General features: G+C 47.3%; 1 protein-coding gene across 21 annotated transcripts in view; it reads left to right on the top strand.

Moving 5' to 3' along the window:
- The window catches only part of CCNY (cyclin Y), a 306,663-nt gene that overhangs the window by 242,462 nt on the left and 42,617 nt on the right, over positions 1 to 21,584 (top strand). For 20 of the 21 annotated variants that reach the window (XM_023632302.2, XM_070255157.1, XM_023632300.2 and 17 more), the window contains 2 exons: positions 767 to 841; positions 15,572 to 15,606. In XM_023632302.2, the coding sequence (XP_023488070.1) occupies positions 775 to 841; positions 15,572 to 15,606 (102 nt within the window). In that variant the 5' untranslated portion in view covers positions 767 to 774. The remainder of the gene's footprint in view (positions 1 to 766; positions 842 to 15,571; positions 15,607 to 21,584) is intronic. The other variant, XM_070255170.1, reaches the window with a different exon arrangement.

The raw sequence follows: 21,584 nt of genomic DNA, 5'->3' as shown, positions 1-21,584 counted from the left end.
TTTTTGTTTAACCGTTCTTTCCCTATGGAATCAGTTTTTTCTTAATCTGGAAAAACTCTTTCCTGATGGGATTCTCAGTTGCACTGGGGGCCTGGTGTCGCCAAATGATCTGATTGCTCAAGAGAAGCTAGAAATATGTATTTCTTTCTTTGTGGTATGTGTTTGAAATATAAAAATCATTATATATTGGCTCAAATTTAAAAAAAAGGAAAGAAAATGTGTGAATCAAAGAAAACACATCCAGTGGCCCAGATTATGCCCACAGATGGCCAATTTTGCAGCCTTTGCTCTAAAGGATAAGTTTTGCCTTTTCAGAAAACAGCAATCGTAATTAAGCGGAGTGTGTGCGTGCAGCCTCAGCCGAGCTGCTGAGCTGCAGCCTGTTGTGCTCACCTTTGTCAGGGAAACCCTTCACCAGCTGTGGACTCAGACCAGTCAGTGGTCGTGCACAACTCGCTTCAATTGCGTGTTAGAACCCTGTCCTTCTGTTTTGTAGCATCCTGCATGCATAGCAGGTTTAAAGGGAAAATGGAGTTTTAAGCTAATAGATCTCCAGCCAAGTGGCTAATTTTTGTGTGACTTTTTCAGATTTCTAAATAGCGGTATTCTCAATTGAATCTGAAAGAACTATTAACTTGATCACTGTGGGGTTTTGCCAGAATCCTTGAGTGTATTAGCAATTTAACATTGAAAAATTGAAACTTAATCTTGGCTCTCCTTGGTTATCAGATGGATATTCATATATTTTCTTTTTCTTTCTTTAAAGATTTGAACATGGAATTCAATCCTTCAGACCATCCTCGGGCCAGCACAATATTCCTCAGTAAATCTCAGACGGACGGTAGGTTCCTAATTTATTTATATTTCTTTAAAAAAAAAAGCCTCCTGTTGGTAACTAGCCTGAGTCTTATTTTCTCCTAGATGTGGTTCTCAGAGTACCACTGGAATCCCTTCAGTGGCCCCCAAGTGTATCGTTGATGGTGGTTCCCTTGGGGTTTCTTTCTTCCGCAGTAAGTTAGGTTTCAGAATTTCCTATTTGAAGCAACTATCCTCATCTTGCTGGTCAGCTGGATTATTTCTCCGTACGTACTGGGGCAGTAGTTTCTACCCTGAGAGTCAGAAATTTTCCTTTAAGAATTGAGATTTGCATAAATTCTCAAAAGATCAGAAGTGTTTTTTTAGACAGTGTATAACAGAAAGCAAAATATAAGCCTTAAATAGAAGTGTCATTATCCCTATTTTGTCATTTCAGAGCTGAATGGGGTGGTTGGGGTAGGTGTTTTCTTTTTGCCGAACTTCTCATCACCAGATTATTCTGCGATTTTTGTGATTTGTCCTGGGTGTGTGTGCAATTCTCCTAGGGGGTTTTCCCTTCAGCCCCTGGCTGATCTCGATGTTCCCTGGCTTCTGGCTACAGAGGAGATAGAAAACATGTACAAGACAGGGAACACAAATCTTCTTAGTGAGATTCCTGTAGAAAAGTATAGCAGGAGAAACTTGTTAAATGATCATGTAGTGACCAGCTGAGTCCTGCATGATTGTGTCCCTGACTCTTGGCAAATCGCTAAGCTCTAGTTTAGAGAAGATCCTAAACTGACTAGAAAATAAACATATTTAAGACAGTAAGTTCATTTGTCAGAGCTGATGACTGCTCAGTAATGGTTAGGTAGCAGTTTTCACGTGGTAGAACGCTAATGTGATGTTAAGCAGGCCGCTGACTTGATTGGAAAGAATTTGGTGCATTTATTAAAAAATCAGTGTTTCTAAGAGTAAGACTGAGTCATTGTAGGCATCAAATACTTGTGAAGTAAGTTTTGAATGTATTGGGTAAAAGAGACAGCATATTTTCCCTGGGCTGATGAAGGGGGAAGCCATTGGGAGGGTAGGATATTGCGAGGGAAGGAAAGTGGTGGTGGGGATGGGGGTTTGGGACAATGAAAAATGGGAATCATGAACAGTTTTTTGCACTTGATGGCGCTGTGAAAGCAAGTTATAAGGTTGGCATACTTGGAGGTTTGCTTTCTTGCTTCCTGTGACTTGGGAGTCAGACCAACATCATTCGGAAAGCATTCTCACAAGATGCACGTGAAATCGCATTAGAGCCTCTAAGCAGGTGGCACAGACCTTGACTGTCATGGTGAAAGGAGACCCAGCGGCTGTCTGACCTGATGGCAGTTGCCCCAGAGACGAGTGAGGGAGGCGTATTGCCCCCTTCACCTTTCCTGCAGACCTCCTCCCCCTTCCTCTTCTGGAACTCAGGGTATCAGCTACCCCGACCCTTCTGTGTATTGTTTCAGTTTCTCCTTAAATGCCGGATCTTTAAATTCAACATGTAAGCATACTTGAATCTCATGGGTTAAAAACAAGAAAAGGAAAAATAACACTGTCTCCCACAGGTGCTCCTCTCTACTGCTCTGTTTAGTGACAGCTTCTGTACCATCTCTGCTTCTTTCCTTCCCGGCACTCTTCCAGCATCTTCCTCCTACCCCGCCTTTCCCTGGAGGCTGCTGGAAAGCTTGCCCAAGGACGTTTCACCTCCTCCGTTAGCTCTTGACCTCTCATGTGGTACTTGCTGCCATTGACTATTCTTTGCTCCTTAAGACGAGGGACCTATGTCTGCCGATGAAAGTAGGTTCCTCTAACTCAGTCTGTCACAAACAGAACTTAGTAACTGTGGTTGACGTCCTGCATTTCCTGCCCTGCCCAGGTCCCCACTCCAGGGAAGGCCTTGAGTTTTCCTGGACTCGTCCCTCTTCCAGGTTCTCACAGGCTGGCTGTGGTGCTGGAGCTGACTCACAGTGGCTTTCACCAGCTGACTGGGCACGTTTCTTCCCAGCTCCAAGTCAGTGACATTGTATTGGGAGCATGCAGTAGCCACGATGGGAGTTTTTACACCATGTAAATTGGCAAATGCCACAAATCAGGACATTCTTTCTTTTTTTCTTTTTTAAGGCAGTTATTAAACATTTATCAGCACACCATTGCATCCAGGTAATCAAAGGCGTATTAATTTTTGCCTCTTAAACCTCCCTTGCATCTGACTACCCTTCCATAGCCCTGTGCTGCTGCCTTGGCTCAGACCCGTCACCTCCCCCTTGGATTACTGGCGCAGCCTCTGGGCCGGCCTGCGACCGTATCCCCTTCCAGTCCTGTGTCTGTGCTGTTGATAGGTGAAGAGACTTTCTGTAAATCAAGTCTGATTATGTCACTTGCTTACACTTTTTTAACGGCTCCCCAGTTGCCTTGGAATTAAATTCTGAACGCTTTAGCAAGGGATGCAGGGCCCTTCGCAGTCCACCCTCGCCTGCCTTCCCAGCCTGCTCTCTTGTTTTGCTCCTCTTTTCTGCAGCCACACTGAGTCACTTGGGTTGCCCCAGTGTGCCACTTGCCCTCATGTCCCTTTGCGTTACCTGTATTTCCCTTTCTTCTTCCATACAGCTCCTTTCCTCAGTCTTCCAGGCTCGGCTCTGCTGTTGTGTCCTCCAGAAGGTGTCCTTGGCCCTCAGACTGGGGGAGGTGGGCCTCTCGCAGGAGCTGTGAGTGTTTGCTTCACAGTCATAACTGGAGAGTGGCGTTTAAAACAATTTCCTGGTCTGTGTCCCCAGCAAGAGGGAGAGGACCATGTGATATTGGTTCTAAGTATTTCCTCTGCCTGGTACAGAGGATGTGTTCAGTGTAGACGGTTCCAAGATGGAAAATGACAAGGCCAGGAAACATTCTTGATTTGATTGTGATATTCTTCACTTGGATAAACTTAGATTTCTGTTGCAAGACCCCCATACTTCTAAGAGTACTAGAACAGTTCAAAATTGTAGGTCCCACCTACGCCCCCTTTTTTTGGGGGGTGAGGAAGAGTGGCCCTGAGCTAACATCTGTGCCAGTCTTCCTCCATTTTATATGTGGGTTGCTGCCACAGCATGGTTGATAAATGGTGTAGGTCTGCACCTAGGATCCAAACCCGTGAACCCGGGCCACTGAAGTGGAACGCACTGAACCCAACCACCACGCCACAGGGCTGGCCCCCCCTATTTTTTTTAATTGGAGGAAATGTTGTAATGTGACACACAGCACCTTTTAGATTCCTTTCTTTTGAATCTGGTGTTCTCTCTTCTTTTCTTCAGATTGAGGTACTCCTTTAGTAGTTTAGAATGGGTTTATGGGTAGGCGGCCATTGTTGGGGTGATGACAGTCACGACCACAGCATGTGCTCTTGCGCCTTCGCAGCTCTCTGCTCTGCAGACCCCTCACCTTTCCCTCCCTAGCACGTGATGTCTGACAAACCAGCTTTGTCTGCCGTGCTCCTCACCCGCCGCCTGTTCACGATTCTGATTTCGAGGGGCCTGCAGTAAGTCATCCGGAGTTTCTTGACTGTTAAATTCCTTTTCCCTCTGGATAGCAGAGATTTAGGCTGGATTTGGCACCTTTTTCTCTGTGTTCGAACGGAGGCTGGAAACTTTACCAAAACAGAACGATAATGGAGTGCTTGCCTCCTTAGACCTCCCCAGCTGGCTGAAGGTAGGGATGGTCCGTCAAAGCCGGGCTGACTGCTCTCTCCATCCTTTCCTCACACAAATGGGCGGTCGTTGCAGAACAAAGATTCTTTGTATGAGAGCCTTTCCGTGAAGATGGGACCAAGGGTTCCTCAGGGGGCCGGGCAGCCGGAGGGAGAAATTAGTTCACTTAGCCCACCCTACCTTTCATTTTTGCTTGTGCGGGAGAATTATAGTTTCTAGTGTCTTTCCTTTTTCTATCCTATTTTAATTCATTATTTCAAAGACATGAGAGCCTGCTCTTAAGTATTAGGAGAAAGCAAAAACTACATTTTGTATTTTAATTAGTATGGTTTTTAGAAGTTCTTTGCCTTAAAAAAGAATTTGGACAAAAATAAAAAACCTTTCTGTGCGTGTGAGTGTGAAATCTGTGTGTTTCTCAGTTTCTTGAAATAATTAAAGGAATAAAAACCACTTGTCTCCTGAGTGACTTGAAGCCAAAGGTAGAAACAGTCAAGTTCAGAAATAAAAGTAGGAGCTGTGGTTTTCTTTGCACGTTCTTTCAGAAATACTGAAATGGCGACCCTCTTTTGTGGCCTGCCTTTGTCTGAGGCCGTCTCTGTTCCTGGGCTGCGTGGGACTCCTGAATCATGGCAGGAGCAGCTGGTCTGTTCTCCTTTCTCAGGCATTTGGGATGGCAGCCTCTGTGCTCTGTCAGGAGCTCTTCCATGGAGCGTCCCCTGCCCTTCCTGTCATCACTCGCCTGCGTCACCCAGTCTCTTTGTCACCTTCCTGTGCGCTGTGTCCTGGGAGGCGCCTTTCTCCAGCTCCCTGTCTGGCACTCTGTGCTTCTCCCTGGCATGTCCAGTTCCGCAGAGGACGCCTCCACAGTTAGATAACTAAGAATCCACAGGAACCCAAAGCTCTAAGACCAGTGATTTCCATACTTTTCCTCTTTGTTTACATGCCCTGGAAAATAATTTTCAAAAACTATGAACTACCTTAGACATTTTTATGTTGACTATAAAAGTTTTCATCCTATCAAAGGATATAATTTCTGATGTAAACATTATTTTAAAATAAAACTCTCCATCTTAAAAAACATTTCAAATAAAATCTTAGTACCATAATGATTTGATAGTGTACTCTCAGTCATTTAAAAATGTACGAACATGCTCTTCTTTAGCAATGGGAAGTTTCCCGTCCTTCTTTTTTTGTCTTGAACTTGTATTTCCATGCCATTTTCTCCATAGAATTTTATCCTGACATAATGTATTTTGATTTCTGAAAGTCATTTATCACACTATCATATTTCTTTTCTATGAAAATATGGGTCTAAATTTACTTTTTATTTCTCATAATTATGTCTCTAAATGTTAAAAATAAATTTGGGATTGAGGTGTCATTATTATCATTAACCCACAGTTGATCAAAAACAACACATATATTAAAATTTTAATGAATAATTATTAAACAGAAAAGTCAGTTTTTGGAAAAACCTTTCTTCCTGGGCTGGTTCTGTGGGTATTACTTATGACTGGAGTGAGGTGCTAGTCATCAAGTCCTCTGCTTTTGTAGGTGTAAGTGCTGAGGAAGTTTGTTCGTGTCCGTAGGTAGATGGGAACGGAAGGAGATTTGTTGCGTCATATCCCTAAATTCTTTCTGCTCCATCCGATTCGTATGTCAAAAAATCTCCCAGGGATTTATCATCTAAAATAATTCCCAGTCATCAGCTGCAGTTCAGTCTTGCTCTCCCTCCCTTTGTTGACAGTGGGGAATTGGAATCCGCTTGATTCACAGGCGTTTCTCGCCCGCTTCTGCAGTTTCTGAGCAGGCTTCCCGAAAGGCTGTCCCCGCCATGCGCATCGCGTTGGATTCCATCCGCTGCTCTTGTCGTTTGGCGGCGCCTGGGTTCCGGTGATGCGCTCGGGCCTGGGGACAGTCCGTGCGCAGCTGCCTCAGCCGCTCGCGTGGTCCCCGGGCCGCCGCCTCGCGCCCTTAGGTTGGCGTGTGTCCCGCGTGTGCGCGCCTGGGCCTGTCCGGGAGGACTCGAACAACACGCTCGCGGGACGATCCCCAGCTGCCCTTTTCCTCTCAACGAGGGTTTGAGCTTTGCTTTCGCTCTGACGAGATCTGAGTAGACTTGAGTGCCTGTCCTCGTGTGCCCTTGCTGGCAGAGGTCGCGCTGCTGTCACACCAGTCAGCTCCGTTGATGCAGCTCCGGTGCCGAGCCGGCGCTCCTGCCCTGGCCGCCCTCTGACGCGCGGCCCGCGGCCTGCGCTCCCGGCCTCTCCCTCCGAGCTGTGCGGACGGGCGTCTGCCCACCGGACGACATCGTCGCTGCGCGAAGGCCGCAGACTCGGCCCCTCGGACAGATGTGCCCAGGACGGCCGACCCCGCCGTGCTGCGCAGGTTACAGAACCAGGAGCACGTTTTCACCCCGGCGTCGCCGTCCCTCGGTCGGTGCCCGGGCGTCCTGCCCGCGGGCTGGCGCCTGTCCGGGGCGTGGGAGGGGCAGCGGCGCCCGCCCCGGCCGTCGCCAGGAGCGCCCGGTCCAGCCCTTAGCGCGGGGCGAGGTCGCTGCAGGGAGGCCCGAGGCCCCCTCCGGGCTGGGCGCGGGAGCCCCGCTGCGGGCTCCGGGACTGGCCACGGCCTGGTCGGCCGTCCGTCAGCTTGGCAGTCTCGTAGGCTGGCCGCGACGTCCTGTGCGGTGGCCGTGGGCGCCCCTGCCCCGTCACAAGGTGGTGTCCTGAGGCAGTGGGGTGCGGCCTGGGCCGCGGGAGCGCGCAGCCAGTGTCTGCGCTCGGTACCCGGGAAGCGGGCGCCTGGGCCCTCAGCTCCGAGTGTGGCGCCGCGGAGCCACGCGGTCCCAGGCCCTCCGGCTGGAGCCACCGCCGCCATCTTGGCGCGGTCAGCGCGTGTTCTGATGCTTCCTACTGCAGGGGGTCCACAGACCCCTCGGCACCGTCGCGTCCGCATCCGAAGTCACCGGCCTTTCTCTCCTGCCGGCCTTCTCTCCCCAGCGCATATTTTCTTAAGGAACCCCCCCCCCGTCCCCCCCGTGAGGCTGGGTCCCCAGCCAGCAGCCCCGGAGTCCTGTGGTCTTCCCTAAACGCCCGGTGTGTCCTCCTCCCTCTCTCCGGGTCTTCGCGCTCGGCCCGTGGCCACGGCCTCTCCCGGCGTCCACCCCTCCGCCCTTCCCTCCCCAGGCCGCGGACGGAGCCGGCGGGAGCGCCCCGAAGCGTGGGCGCAGCCTGGCCTCCCTGCTTAGACTGCGCCTCCGTGGCGCCCCACCCACCCACAGGGAACGTGAGGCCCTGACGTGGCCCATGGCCGGTCCCCTGGGGCTCCTCCCACCGTGCACCCCGTTCTGAGCTGTCCCGGCCCGGAGCCGGCCTCTCGGGTGCCCCCTTGGCTTGCCTGCGCTTCGCCCTCCCGAGAGACCAGCCCCCATCGGAACAGCCTGAAAGGGGGGCAGGCCCTGGCTTGTCAAAATTTCATGGGCAGCATTTTTCTTTCTTTCTTAGTGGCAAGTAGAATAAAAGTGTACCGTAAAATTAGTGGCATTAAGTTCACCGTAATTTGTGTATTCCTCTGTTGTTGGAGGTTATTTTTTTTATGGTTTGTAAATAAAGAGATAGTAGGTCTATTTATTCAACTAAATTCCATGTTTCTTAGGATGGAGACTGTGTCTTCCTCGGGGTGCGTTCTCTGTACCAAATGCAGAGGCCAGCACGTGGAAGAAACCTAGAAAGGAGAGGGGTGGAGTGGATGAAGTAATGAAAGAAGGCAGGCTGGGAGTCATGATCCACCCTGGCAGATGTGCCATGGCGTTCTCGCAGCTCCCTGCCCAGGCGCTTTTCTGTTTTATGCTGCAGCGCCACTTTCTTCCACCTTCCATAACTCCATTAAAAAGGGGCACATCCATTATTTGGGGCACAGGGAATGTCAGTCCTTTAGGCCCAGGCCGTGTATTTGGACTTCCCTCCCCCGTCTGAATTTGACAGGACCCTCCTGCCCTCTGGACAGCTCCCTGGCTCTGCAGTCATCCTTGAGCTGCGCAAGCTGTGGGTAGATGCAAGGTCTCTTGGCCGTGCAGGGCCCTGTGAGGTCAGTGGGTGAGGGAGGCCTCTTTTGGACTCTGGCCTGCTTTTCTTGGAAGCATCTCCCTGCCCCGGTGTCTGGTTTCTTGGGTCTTCCGGTCTGGAGAAAGCTGCTTGCACAGTACACACTCAGCTGAGGCCAGGTCAGATCCAGAATGCCGGTGTGTCTCATTGTGCGTTTTACTGTACCCTCTCTCCTGACCCGTGCTTCCCCCAGATGCAGTTGTCAGAGATTGCTCAGTGAGCAGAGACCCAGAGCAAAGGCTCCAGGTGGGCATTCCCCAGGCGGGTGGGCTTGGTCCCCACTCCACCACAGCTGTGTGCTGCTGTTAGGTCCTCTAGCCTGCTGGCTGGTAGCAAGAAGCTCTCACTTTTAAACTCCGAGGACCTTTCGTCCCCGTTCTGCTAGCACAGGCTAACCCTTTCTACACTTTCCACATCTGCTCTGGTTTATTGCCTACTTTACATGGTTGATGTTTTTGGTCATCTGCCCGAGACATCTTGGGAGGAAGCTGAATTTTGTTGATAACCTGAGGACATTACCATATAAGGACAGTTAACACCTTGGAACGATTTCCTGAAGACAGTGGTGATTAAAAGCACAGCTTTCTGGAATCCACCTGCTGGAGCTGCAGGCTTAGCTTCATCCCTGCCTGCGTGATGTTGCGCATCTGATCCACGTGGTCTTCCTGAACTGCAGGTTTTCATCTGTAAGATAGTTGGTACCTCCTCGTGAGATTGTCGAGAGGACTGACTGCGAAATCCGTCAAAGCTCTGAGCACAGTACCTAAGACAACATACGTTCTCAGTGAGTGCAGCCCCTGCTCTGGAGCGTAGTTCTCATTTGCTCGGTTGGATTGAGTTTCTTCCCTGACCTGGGTCTCTGCCGTCTTCCCTTAGTTTGTCTTGGTTTCGCGTCCTTTTTTATGCTGACTGCAGCACCTCACCTCAGAACACTGGAACTGACCAGGAGGAGAGGTGATGGATACCAGCAGAAAAGTGGAGAGTGGGCTCTGGGCTCTGCTGTGCCCAGGCCATCTTTTTCTGTCCATGTTTCCTTGATACAGACAGACTGACCTTCCCATTTAAGAGTTGCTTCCACGTACCTTGGAAGCAAACCAGGAAGAGGTCAGGTCTGAAATGGGGGCAGCATTTGATAGCAGTTCTTATAAAAGTATACACAGCACTTTGAACCCACCTGAAAAACCAAATGGCAACCTCACCACCATGTGCCAGAATGGGTCTCTGGTGGGCTGACAAGTTTTGGGTTAACTGTGATGAATATAATCATAAACATCGAGAAACAATGTAAGTGAATATTGATCTCAGGATGGGGGAGGAAGCATGTAAGTTTCAAACAGCAATGGAAGAAATAACCTAAAAGTGAAAACTCTTGTCAAAACGGATCCTAAAAATTAAATCATCAAATGGGAAAAATATTGCAATACATATGAAAAAGGAGTAATACCTTGATGTATTAAAGAATTATTATACATCCAGTGAACATGCTAACACACCAACAGAAAAATGGGCAGTATTCTGTTTGTGTGTGTGCACATGTATATTTGTACATGTTTATATATAAATGTCTTAGTTTGCAAAAAATGCACGTAGCACATCTGTATAAGTATGCATAAAGAGAAGATTTTCTGAGAGGGGACACACCTAAATAGTAATAGTGATTATTTCTTGGTTGTGTTGGGTTGTATATCTTCTGTTATGTTTTTCTGTATTTTCCAAAGTTAAATTTTTATTTGTATTTTCTTCTTTGTAGTGCTCTGTATTTTCTAATTTTTCTGCAGTAAGCATGCAGTTCTTTTATAATCAGAAGAAAATTTTAAAAGAACCCACTTGATTTAGATCTCTGTGCTTCTGAGGGAGTCCTTGGGCCCGAGGTGTTCTCCAGGCTGAGTTGGCAGTGTACGAAACGGACACATGGTCTTTGAACGGTTTTCTGCTTATATCCTTACCTCCTTCTGCTTCTCTTCTCTCGCTGGAGTTTCCTGCTCCCCACCCCTGGTCTGCTCTAGACATCTTTGAAGTTTTTCTTATCTTTGCGTTTTTGTTTCATCTGCCTTGCTTACTTAGATTTCACTCTGAATGTGCAGAAAGTCCCGTTTCTCTGTGCAGGTCTAGAAATCAGTGCAGATGTAGGACAGTTCAGAGTGGGCCAGAGTTCTGGAGAAGCTGCCCTCCTGCGGAGCGAGATGCACCCTGCGCAGGGCCCGCACGCATGGTGGGTGATCCCAGCGGGGTGCACATCCGTGTCCAGTCACTGGTTTTGGCTGTGTGCTCAGCAAGGCGTGGCCTCAGGGTATCTTTGCATTTGCCTCCACACTTTGCTCCTCACAGGGGCTCAACAGTTGTGTTTTGAATTAAGTGAATGACTTAATTCACTGAATTAATGAAAATGGTGGGAATTGTATGCTAATATCAAACTTATTATAAGAAAATACTGAACTTTCGATTGTTCAAAGCCTGATCTTTTCTGCCCACAGGAAACAATACAGGAAAACAAAACCTTTTCTTTTGAACCAGATTTTGTGGTCTACATTGGTTTTGCTATCTCAGCAATCAGTTTTACATCTCAGAACAAAATTATGTAATTCTATACCTTCTTGTCAAAGCCTGCCAGTCCTTCACATCCAGAGTAATTTATAAGCTAAGTAATTCTCTGTGGAATAGCTGAACTCGGCACATACCAGATCCTAATTAGCAACTGTCCAGTGGCACTTGTTCTGCGCAGGTGCCAGGCACAGCGCTGCTGGGGTGGAGGGAGGGCAGTGCAGAGGAGGCCCGAGGAGCCCAGGGGCCTGTCTCCTGCCTGCCCCTGTCTGGATGCTCCCTGTCTGGGCCTGCGTGGGCTGCTGCCTCCTTGTCATAGGAAGGAGGTTGGAGCACGTATTTGAGGACCTCTTCAGTCCTGATGTCCTATGGCTGTGGTGGCTGACACTTGCCTTGGGGGGTCTGTTTTAGAGATGGAACAGGGGAAACCAAGGTAATTTTTCTAATGCCTGTCTGTAAAGGGGGTTAGCTGAAATTGCATTTAGATTGTTAACAAATCCTCGAATAATTGGCACTAGGTTTTTTCAGAAAGTTGCATTTTTAAGAGTAAAGAAATTTTATTTCTGTGACATTGTGGCAAGGGAGTATCCTGTAGCACCCTAAGTGACCTAAGTTGTTTATCCCTCAGATCACAGACGCTGCCATTTACTCCTCACTCCTCATTCTATCTGGAGAAGACTTGTAATGCCAACAGTAGTGTTTTTGCTGATTTTTAGATGGCTTACTTTTAAAGCCTCTAGTACATTTTCTGTCTGAGTCATTATGGACTATTGCAGTAACCAGTTAAAAATCCTTTCAACGAACCATCATAGATGGGATCAAAGGAGATAGCTATTATTCTCCCAGGGAAGTCAGGTTTATGATCCACGTCAGTTTATTGCCTATTTTCCCAACAAAGCAAAATACAATTATCAGTGCTCTCAATTATGTAGGAATTCTGAGAATTCCAGAGATTTTGACTGATACGTTATTGGTAACCAAAAATATTCAGATTTGAAAAGATTAAAGCCAATGTCAGAAATGATTTGGCATGTTTCTTATACCATTACATAAAACAAATGGCTGAAGCACTTTGAATTTCAGAACTGATTAATGGACTCAGTGTTTCAAATGTATTTTAAAGACAGATTTAGATTTGGGTAATTTTATCCATCTTTTTTGGTGATGCCAGTGTAAGAGAGTCCACTTATTTTATTGTTTTCTCCCCATGGTGGTGTCTTCTTCTGCTCCAACTAGCTTAGGGGAAAAGGAATAATTAATTATAACTGCACCAGGGTAACTCGGAAACATTATGAGTCATTGGAACTAGGGCCTAAGAGCCCTAACGGGTCTACAGAAGCCCCTACCTTTTTCCCATCTCCTGCCCCCATTCTTCTCTGCATGGCAGCTGTATTGGGGGTCCTCAAGGCCACCTCCAGTTTTGGTGATTCGGTAGGGGGAATCATAGCCTCAAGGTACAGTCGCACTCAGGGCTGTGACTTTTTACAAAGAAAGTATATGAAGCAGAATCAGTACAGGGAAAATGTGGCTGGGCGAAGTGTGGAGGAAACCAGGTCTAGGCTTCCAAGAGTCCTCTCCAAGGAGAGTCACACAGGATGCACTTCATTTACCCAGTAACAACTAGTGGCATTGCCAGCCAAGGAGGTGCCTCAGAGGTTTCGTGCCCAGGATTTCTACTGAGGGCTGGTTCTGTAGGCGGCCTCTGCCAGGTATGTACCCCAATTCCACACTTTCAGGAAGAAAGCAGGAGTTCAGCATACACTGTCGTTTGTCCAGTTTTGGCACAGTGAGCCTTTCCTATCAGGGAATGGTGGGGACCCTCCCCAAATCCACGTTCCCAGATGCCAGCCAATGGCCTCCGTTGTGAGCAGGGCTTCTTAGGGATGGCAGTCAGACGTGCTGTGTTAACTCTTTTTCCACACAGCAGGAGACACACCTCACCCTGCCCCACCCCATACCTTTAGGTCAGGAGCTGGCCCTGATGGACTAGCCTCTCCAGATTCCCAGGAGAGAGAATTAGCCCAGCTGGGCATGCATGTCTGCCCAGATCCGGGCTGTTATGGTCGGGACTACCCGGTACAAACTTGCGTGTTGGGAATTCTTCCTGGCTGTATAGGGACAGGCAGGTGCTTTGGGGACTCAGGAGACACTCGAAGAAGCAGTCAGTCATAGGGGTGCCCATGTGGAGGAGCCTCTGAGATGCTGTGCAGACCTGATTTTGCAAAGGCCCTCTTAGGAGCAGCGTTACAAAACAATACAGGAAGGGGGCGCTGGATTCAGGCCCACGAACCCCAAGTGCAGACCAGGTTTAGCAGGCCCAGTTGCTCTGAGGAAACAGGTGGTGTGTAGGTGTTCGTTTGTGTAACACTGAGGTTCTGGAATGGATTTGGCTCTGTAGCAGTCTCGGTGCATTCTTGTTGCTCACTGCCCTAAGTGGGAGCACCTGGGCTGGTAGACTTGGCCTGGTTCTTCCTGAGTTTTCTCCTTATAGGAGATGTAAAGAACAGCATGCACTGTTACAATATTCCTCCTCATCTACTGTGGTTTTGTTTTTGTTTGTTTTAAAGCTTTCTTGTTAAAACTTTCAGCCAGAACTGTTGAGGATTCTGTATTTCAGCTCACACTCCCATTTTGGAATGATTCTTAATCTTTTCGCTAGTGCCTGCGTAAGAAGCTCCAGTAATTCTCTAGGCGTGGGTATCTTTATCTGCTGGAGGCAGGGGGCGATGGAGGGAGGGTGCGCAGGGGACCTCAGAGACGGTTCCCACAATTGGGAGACAGAGCCTCTGCACAAACCTATTGCTGGGATGCCCTAGGAAGGGCTCAGTGTCATCTGTGGAATTTGCTGGAAACCCTGGCAGGTCTCCCGTCTGTGTAGAAAGTGTTCCCAGATTCCTCTAGCCAGTGGGAAGTCACCGTGGAAACCTCGTCAGATGCCCATGTGGTAGAGCAGCCCTGACTAGATGCACAATAATTGAGTATTAAAGAAAACACACGCATGCATGTGCACACGAAACATATATGCCAGGAAGTTAAGACCCAGTGCTTCCTGCCAGCCCCTCACTTTCCTTTTCTTCTGGTTCACATGTGGATGCTTATTTGGAGTTAGGTCAGAAGGAACCCTGCTGCCTCCCCACTGTGCCCAGCAGACCCAGTCCGCCGCTGATGTCTGCACTTGAGCTCTGTGTGCTAGTCTGACGGGCTGGGTAGGCACCTCTCCCACCGTGTCCTCAGACTGCTTTCTGCTTTTGTACCCTGAATATCTTTGAGATAGGAAGAGGGACAGCACTCATTCCAGAAAGGATAGGACTTCTAAGGAAAAGACGACGGTCTCCTTGTGAGTCAAAGAATGAAAGGTAAAGCTGGCAATGCAGGTCCCAGGCCCCTGGATCCGGTCCGCCGGAGGCCTGTGAAAATGAGGGCACCTGCATGTGGGAGTGAGTTCCGGGGGAGGGCACCCTCCTTAGATGAGACGTGGATTTGTACGCTGTCATTTTAGGAGACCTGAGATAGCACTGTTGATTCCCAGGGACCCAGGATGTCGTCTCCTTGAAGGACACCTATTCTTTATGTCCTCTGCCTGTAGTGGGCCTGCTCAGTAAATGTGTCGCTTGATTCTTATGTACCCTCAAAAGTAAGTCTTGAGGAAAGAAAATGCAAAATTCAATGATGCTAGTTTATTAAAAAGCTCCTCTGGGTTGCCTGTCACCTTTAAACATCTCTGGGGCCAAGGCCCCTATTCTGAGCAACACTAAGGTCTGGGCCCTAGGCTGAGCCACTCAGTGCAGGTGCTGCGCCGACAGCAGTGTGAGAAGTGGTCTGCTCAACAGGACAGTCGTGAGCTTTAGCAGCCCCACTGACGGAGGGGTGCTACAGGGTGTTCCAGAGGCTCCCAGATGGAAGCCCAGGTTATTCACCACACCCAGCGTGGACAGTACTTAGTTTCCATGAATGCCACTCCGACGTGCATTATCTGTCCTGTATTCACTGCTGTTGTGGGTGTTCTTGCTGTTAGTTAGTTTTCACTCATATAGCACAGACCTGATGGGTCTAATTGGGTTGGAGATAAATAGTCCTGTTATTTGTTAATCATCTTAAACAAATGCACGCATACAAGTACTATGAAGTTTACTTATTTAATCCTTTGTTTAGTTATTGAAAGCTGTCCCCTCGGTTAATCACAGCGGCAGTAATTTTGTCCAGGTGCTGTGGTTTAGGTGGGCACGTGGATCACTGTGTTAGCGAGTTCGGTTCTGCATCTGTGCAGGTCACATGTTCTTATAAGTGGTAACTGAGCAGCGGGTATGTTGGTTGGTGGAAGGATGGGCCCACGACACAGGCCCAGTCCTCAGCAACCTGCAGGGGGTTGGCATGCAGCGTGTAACGTTTCTGTTGCATTTTTTGTTTTCACAGTGAGAGAAAAACGCAAGAGTCTCTTCATTAACCATGTAAGTGACGCTGTCTCCCCGTGTTCTTCATGCTGACTGTACGGTGTAAAGAGCTGTAATAACTCTGCCTGTGATGGGTGAAAATGGTTCATGTATTTTGTTGCTATTTGAAGTGCGAACATGTTGCAGTGCATTTCTGCTCAGTTTGGCTGTAATTGGACAAGTGTGGTGTGGTCTTTACCCACTGTCCCCGACGTTTTCCAGAAGCCCCACACTGCTGCTTCATGGGAAGACGTGTGTGAACAAGACCACAGCAACACCACTCAGGTCCAACTGAAAGCCACATCTGTTAATTTTCCAATCCTTTCTCTCTTCTGCCCCTACCCCCAAATCACTCTTCTTATTTCTGTGCCTCAGTTCCATTTGAATAAACACATGACCGTTTCCCATGAGGCTGTCTGCCTCCGCACTCTCTCCTCACTGATTGTCGTTTACAGGCCCAGTAGAGTCTGCATATTCTTTTGATGCTCAAAGAAAGGATAAACTTGACAACACTTTAATTTAAAAGGATTTTTGAAAAATCAGCTCTAGTCTTTTGTCCATTCTGAGCAGTATCTCGTTCCCCTGCTGGCGAGGCATAAAGTGTCCCTGTGAGGTGCTCTGTCCTTCGTCCTTGAGCAACAGGTGCAGCCACTGGCTCTGTCTCCACTTCCCTTACCCTTCCACCCCGCCCCCGACTGTGGCGCCCCGCCTTGCACCTCTCTGAAGTGTGGAGCCCCACCACTAGGCAAGTTACAGCCACCCGTTCCTCTCCTTCTAAATGTGTGTCCCTTTCTTTAGGAAAGGACACTGTCTCCATGAGGAATGGAATGGTGACATAAGTGAATTACCAAAATTCTCGTATTGAAAACAAAATGCTGTATTCGGCCTTACAAGTTTGTTTTTTTTTCAGGATTTCTAGACTCTCTGCATTTAAGTATTTGCAGATCTTGAAGAACTTGGCACTGAAGCTGTGTGTTAAAGAGCCTTACTATTGTCTTCCCTGACCTTTGAAAAATCTGGACAAAATGTGGTTGGCAGGAAACTCAGATGCTGGGCCCATGCACTCAAGGGGCTTCGTGCTTAGCCCAAGGATGCTGTATGCAGCGTCACTGTGCATGTGTGTACACGGTCTTCTAAGGGTCGGAGAGAGGGTCTACAGCTTTTGTCACATTCATGAGGCAGTTCATGACCTCTTGCCTGGCTCTCAAATTTTGAAGCATCAGTGGAAAGCATCTGTGAAATTACTGCATGTGTCATGAGGAAAATGTGCTGAAAATTGCTGTGCCTGCTTTTTTTCCAAAAGTAGTATGTACTTGGACATAGAAATTAGAGAGATTTGAACTAAATCTGTGAATCCTGCTTCACTTCTTTGTCTGCTGGGTGCACTTGAACACTTTCCATTCAGCACGTCTGCCAAGGAGCTTGCAAGGGAAGGAGATGAGTGGAGACTGCGGCCAGGCCCCTTCACTGGGCACTGTGCTCTGTCAGTGGAATGCAGGGAGGGGACACAAGACTGTCCATGCCACCTGTTCTCATCATGGCCGATGAGACAGAGCTGTGCTCTCCTGCTGCTCATCTGCCCCTCTATTTTTATATTCTCTCCCTCTTAACCTTACACCTTGTGTCACGCACAGTCCTGACACCTGCCACACACTGGGTAAACATCTGTTGGACCCAACATCTGTTGGATTAGAATGTAGGCTGTGCATTCCAGCTCTGTGCATCCTCTGTAACCCCGCCCAGCTCTCAGGCAAGCTCTGTAAAACCTGTGATCTCCTGACACAAAGAGTGAAATCACGCAGATGTCAAAATCTGCTCTACACACTTGTTCCTATATAAAAGAAATCTTGGTGCTAAGTATCTCACACAGCAGATGACCATGTAATAGCGTGACTCTCCAGTCTGTGAGCAGACCTGGTTACAAAGCAGTACATCAGTACTGTCCATGCTGGGAAAAGCAGCTGGAATGTGCCATCCCACACACTGCAATAGGATTCGAGTAAAATTGCCTGCAGATTCAGTTAGGCTAACAAACCAGCTGTGCCTTTCAGGTTTTGAGACACTTTGGTGTAACGAGTTAGAGCAGTAGAGAAAGGTTGAGTAGTCATAATGATCAGTATAATCTATTGAGAGCTTTTCCATGTTTGTGCCAGGCTCTGTTCTCACTGGTTTAATGTGCTTACTCAGTAACCATGCTGGTGGGTGCTATTTATCATTCCCATTTAGAGAGGAGGAAAGTGAGGCACAAAGAAGTTTGCTGAATAAGCGCTGGAGCTGGGGTTGGCGCCCAGGTGGGAACACTAGTTCCCACATGCACAGAGGTGGTTTAGCTAGTTTATCTGGAGTTAGAGATAACGTGCATAATTAAATTTTTATAGGATAGTCTGTAGAACTCATTTCTGAGTAGGGGTCCCAACTGAAATTTGTAATTTAATTTGTTGTTAAACTCTGGAAGGACAGATTTTCTTTGCCCTTGTTTAGGAAAGCTCTTGTTCTTTGCTTTATTGTGAGGGATGTTGTTTCTGTCATCTCTCCTTTAAGTTTCTGAAGAACCTACTTAGCACATGTTGCTCAGGTAATCTATAAAGCGGCTGTTGTTTAAGAAGAGTGAATGCCGTGGATATAAAAAAGCTGTGTAAGAGAGGCGGGGATGGCTCGGCTCTGCCCCTGGGAGGACTTAACTTCCACAACACGGGGAAAAGCACTGTTGTCTGGCCCCCAGCCAGCAACCAGTGAGAGGAGTGGGCTGTGCCCGGGGCATCCTCCAGGGCGGGGGGGGGGGGGGGGGGGGGGGGTGGCGGCAGAGAATGGAGCCCCAGGCTGGAAAAGAGGTGGGCCTTCGACTGGCTTAGAACAGCCAAGTGAGACCTAAAGCATTAGGTAGAAGGAGACTGCTTCTGAGAGAATTATCATGGGATTTAAAGCTTGAAACCATTTGAGGATAAACCCCCTTGGGAGTTTTGACTGTAAGTTAAATCAGGGTGAATTATACAGATTAATATTCTAATCAGCACCTAGGTCTTAGATGTAGTTAGAATGAACAGTTCTAGGAAAATTTAATACATTATGAAAGATACGCTAGGTATTTTTAAAAGTCTTCTGTAAAGGGCTTTATTAAAGTTTTTACTTCATTTAAAATTTGCTGAAGTTTTAGCTTTGCTTTTTCTTCAAGGTTAGCTATTTTAATGAATCTTTTAATTAAAACGTGGAAGTCTCTGATTATAAATTGTGAGTGGCATTGTAGGTGACTGGAGTCTTGAATCACTTTCCTGAAACTTAGTGAAAAATCATGCCTTTTACTTTAGGCTAATTTTTCTTTGACATCCTCTTGCCACTTGGTGACAACATACCTGAAGTGAATTGATAATTCTAAGAAGTTAAAAAAGATATTAAAACAGAATGAGTCAGGGGGCTGGCCCCGTGGCCGAGTGGTTAAGTTCGCGCGCTCCGCTGCAGGCGGCCCAGTGTTTCGTTAGTTCGAATCCTGGGCGCGGACATGGCACTGCTCATCAGACCACGCTGAGGCAGCGTCCCACATGCCACAACTAGAAGAGCCCACAACGAAGAATACACAACTATGTACCGGGGGGCTTTGGGGAGAAAAAGGAAAAAATAAAATCTTTAAAAAAAAAAAAAAAAAGAATGAGTCAGGGGTTGAATGGCCAGCATCCCTTACTCTCATGCAAAACAGTCACAGTATTTGTCTTAATATTGAGACAGGTGATAGTTCTGGAAACTTTGCAAGCGAATAAAGTAAACAGTGTTATTTATCAGAAGCAAGAGTCACATTGTTAACTGATCTTGGAGCTATAAGAATTTTGTTCAAGCGCTAGATCTATCACCTGCTAATTGGGGGCCTTGAAAAAGTCTTGTAGTGTCACTGCTCCTGGCTCATAGAATGGGGCATAGTTCTGGCCCACCTGACTCACATGATATAGTGGAGAGGAAGGTGATTTGCAAACTAATTATAGCGCCATATAAATATGTGATGTTGCCCATCGGAGCATAGGCAAATTGTTTAATTTTCCAAGGTCAGTGTCAAAACTGATGGAAGTCTCTCTGGTATTTTGAATATGGATATAGTTTTTTAGTAATTGTGAATACCAGGATTCTCTGGATGGAATGCGTTCTCTTCAGCTCTGTTTGGGAATACTGTATTAGAGGGTTTATTGTTCTCGTCTTGTTTTCATGTATCAACATAGTGATTCAACATTTTTTTACATTACCAAATGATCACTTTGATAAAACTAGTGACCACCTGTCGTCAGCGAAGTTAGTACAGTATTGTTGACTGTATTCCCTGTGCTGTACATTACGTCCCCAAAACTTGTTCATTTTGTGGCTGGAAGTTTGCATCTCTCACCATGTCCTTCACCTGTTTCACCCTTCCCTCCACTCCCCCATGGTCTTCTTAAATAGTTCAGTTCCGAATTGATTCTGCCTTCTGGCTTTGAACAGAATAGGAGGAGGTTCCTTGTAAAACAGGGTCTCTTCTGGGTCTGCTCTTCACCTGTTAATCCATGCAAGTCAGGAATGAAATGAGCTTGATCCAAGAACTTAAAACTTAAAAATTCTAAACCTACCTTTTGCCTCTTTGGGAGATTTGCTCTTAATATAACACAAATTTATTGAGTGGCTGGTACATTAGCATCAATACAATATGCTTGCAGGGTGTGAAAGAAGCCTCAGTAAGGTGTTAATCTCAGTAAGATTTTAAAATCCAGTAACATTAAGGATTCCAATTTACATTTTGAAATAATTTCAACTTAGAGGAAACTTGCAACAATAATGCGGAGTACAGCATCTTCACACCTCGCTCGAGGACCCTTCGACACTCTGGTTCACACAACCCACTCTGCTTGACACAGGATGTTGATATGGGGGAGACACTTTGTTATTTTCTCTTTCTTAATTTTTCTTTTTGGTAGAATGTCTGGAAATGATAAGGCTGCACACACAGAAGTGTTGATGTGGGTGAGAAGTTTGTGTAGGATGTCCGTTCCTTGTATGTTTGTTTGCATCTGTAAAATTTCTCTTTTCTTACCCTTTCTTGTTGCCTCCTTCACCCACCCTTCCCTTCCTTCATTCTGACACCCTGGTGGTGAGGCACAGAGAGACTGATACTTGTCAGGTGTCATGGTCTGTACAAACCCAGGATGGCTGACAGGTGGAATTGCTCCCTAGTGCCTCTGTAGGTCATTTTGGAAACATTGTTCTTGTTAAAACACATGAGTGGAGGGATCACTGAGCTGATGTTAATGATTTATCCTAGAACATTCGTGGTGTGTTCTCAGTGGCATTGCTGTGCTTGAAGCCCCGATCATTTCTACGTGGTGCTGGGATCTCCTCTCTGAATAAGCCAGCACAGAGTCTTGACCGTGGCTGCCTGGTTCTCACGTTGCTTCACACTGCTGTGTAGGGGAGGGAGCTATTCTCATTTGACATCGGCCTGTGACTTGCGCTTCCTTTGTTGGCGTTTGCTGAGGGTGGACTAGGAGCTGCTCGGGCGCTCGAGGCCTTGCGTGATGCCTCACCTCTTCGCTATGCCATTTCACGTTTCGCTTTGTTGCTCTCAACCTCAGTTTTCACTTTCGTCACCTTGCTCAGGGACTTCTGGAGCAGAGAGAGGAAAGGCAAAAACATGAAGTCTGAGAAGGAGCAGGACTTTGTCAGAAAAGCCCTCTAAGAAGCAGACTGTCTTTCCCTTACCCATTAAGCCGAGACTCTCATCCCAGCATCTGTGTGTTGCGGTCTGTTCTTTGACTTTTATCTGTAGGTTTTTAACTTTTATTTTGAAAATTTTCAAACTTCTTGAACAGTTGTAATAATAATGCAGAAAATTCCCATATAGCTTTTACCCAGATTCACCAGTTGTAAGCCATGTTTCATTACTTTGAGCTCATTCTCTGATCATTGTCCTGTGTTACTTATTCTGAATTGTTTGGGAGTAGGTTACCTACGTCATACCCTTTACCCCCTAATACTCCACTGTGAGT

This window comes from Equus caballus, chromosome 29 (assembly GCF_041296265.1).
Source record: "Equus caballus isolate H_3958 breed thoroughbred chromosome 29, TB-T2T, whole genome shotgun sequence".
NCBI classification, from domain to species: domain Eukaryota; kingdom Metazoa; phylum Chordata; class Mammalia; order Perissodactyla; family Equidae; genus Equus; species Equus caballus.
The sequence above is the reverse complement of the archived record's forward strand: the minus strand, read 5'-3'. Positions and strand labels throughout refer to the sequence as shown.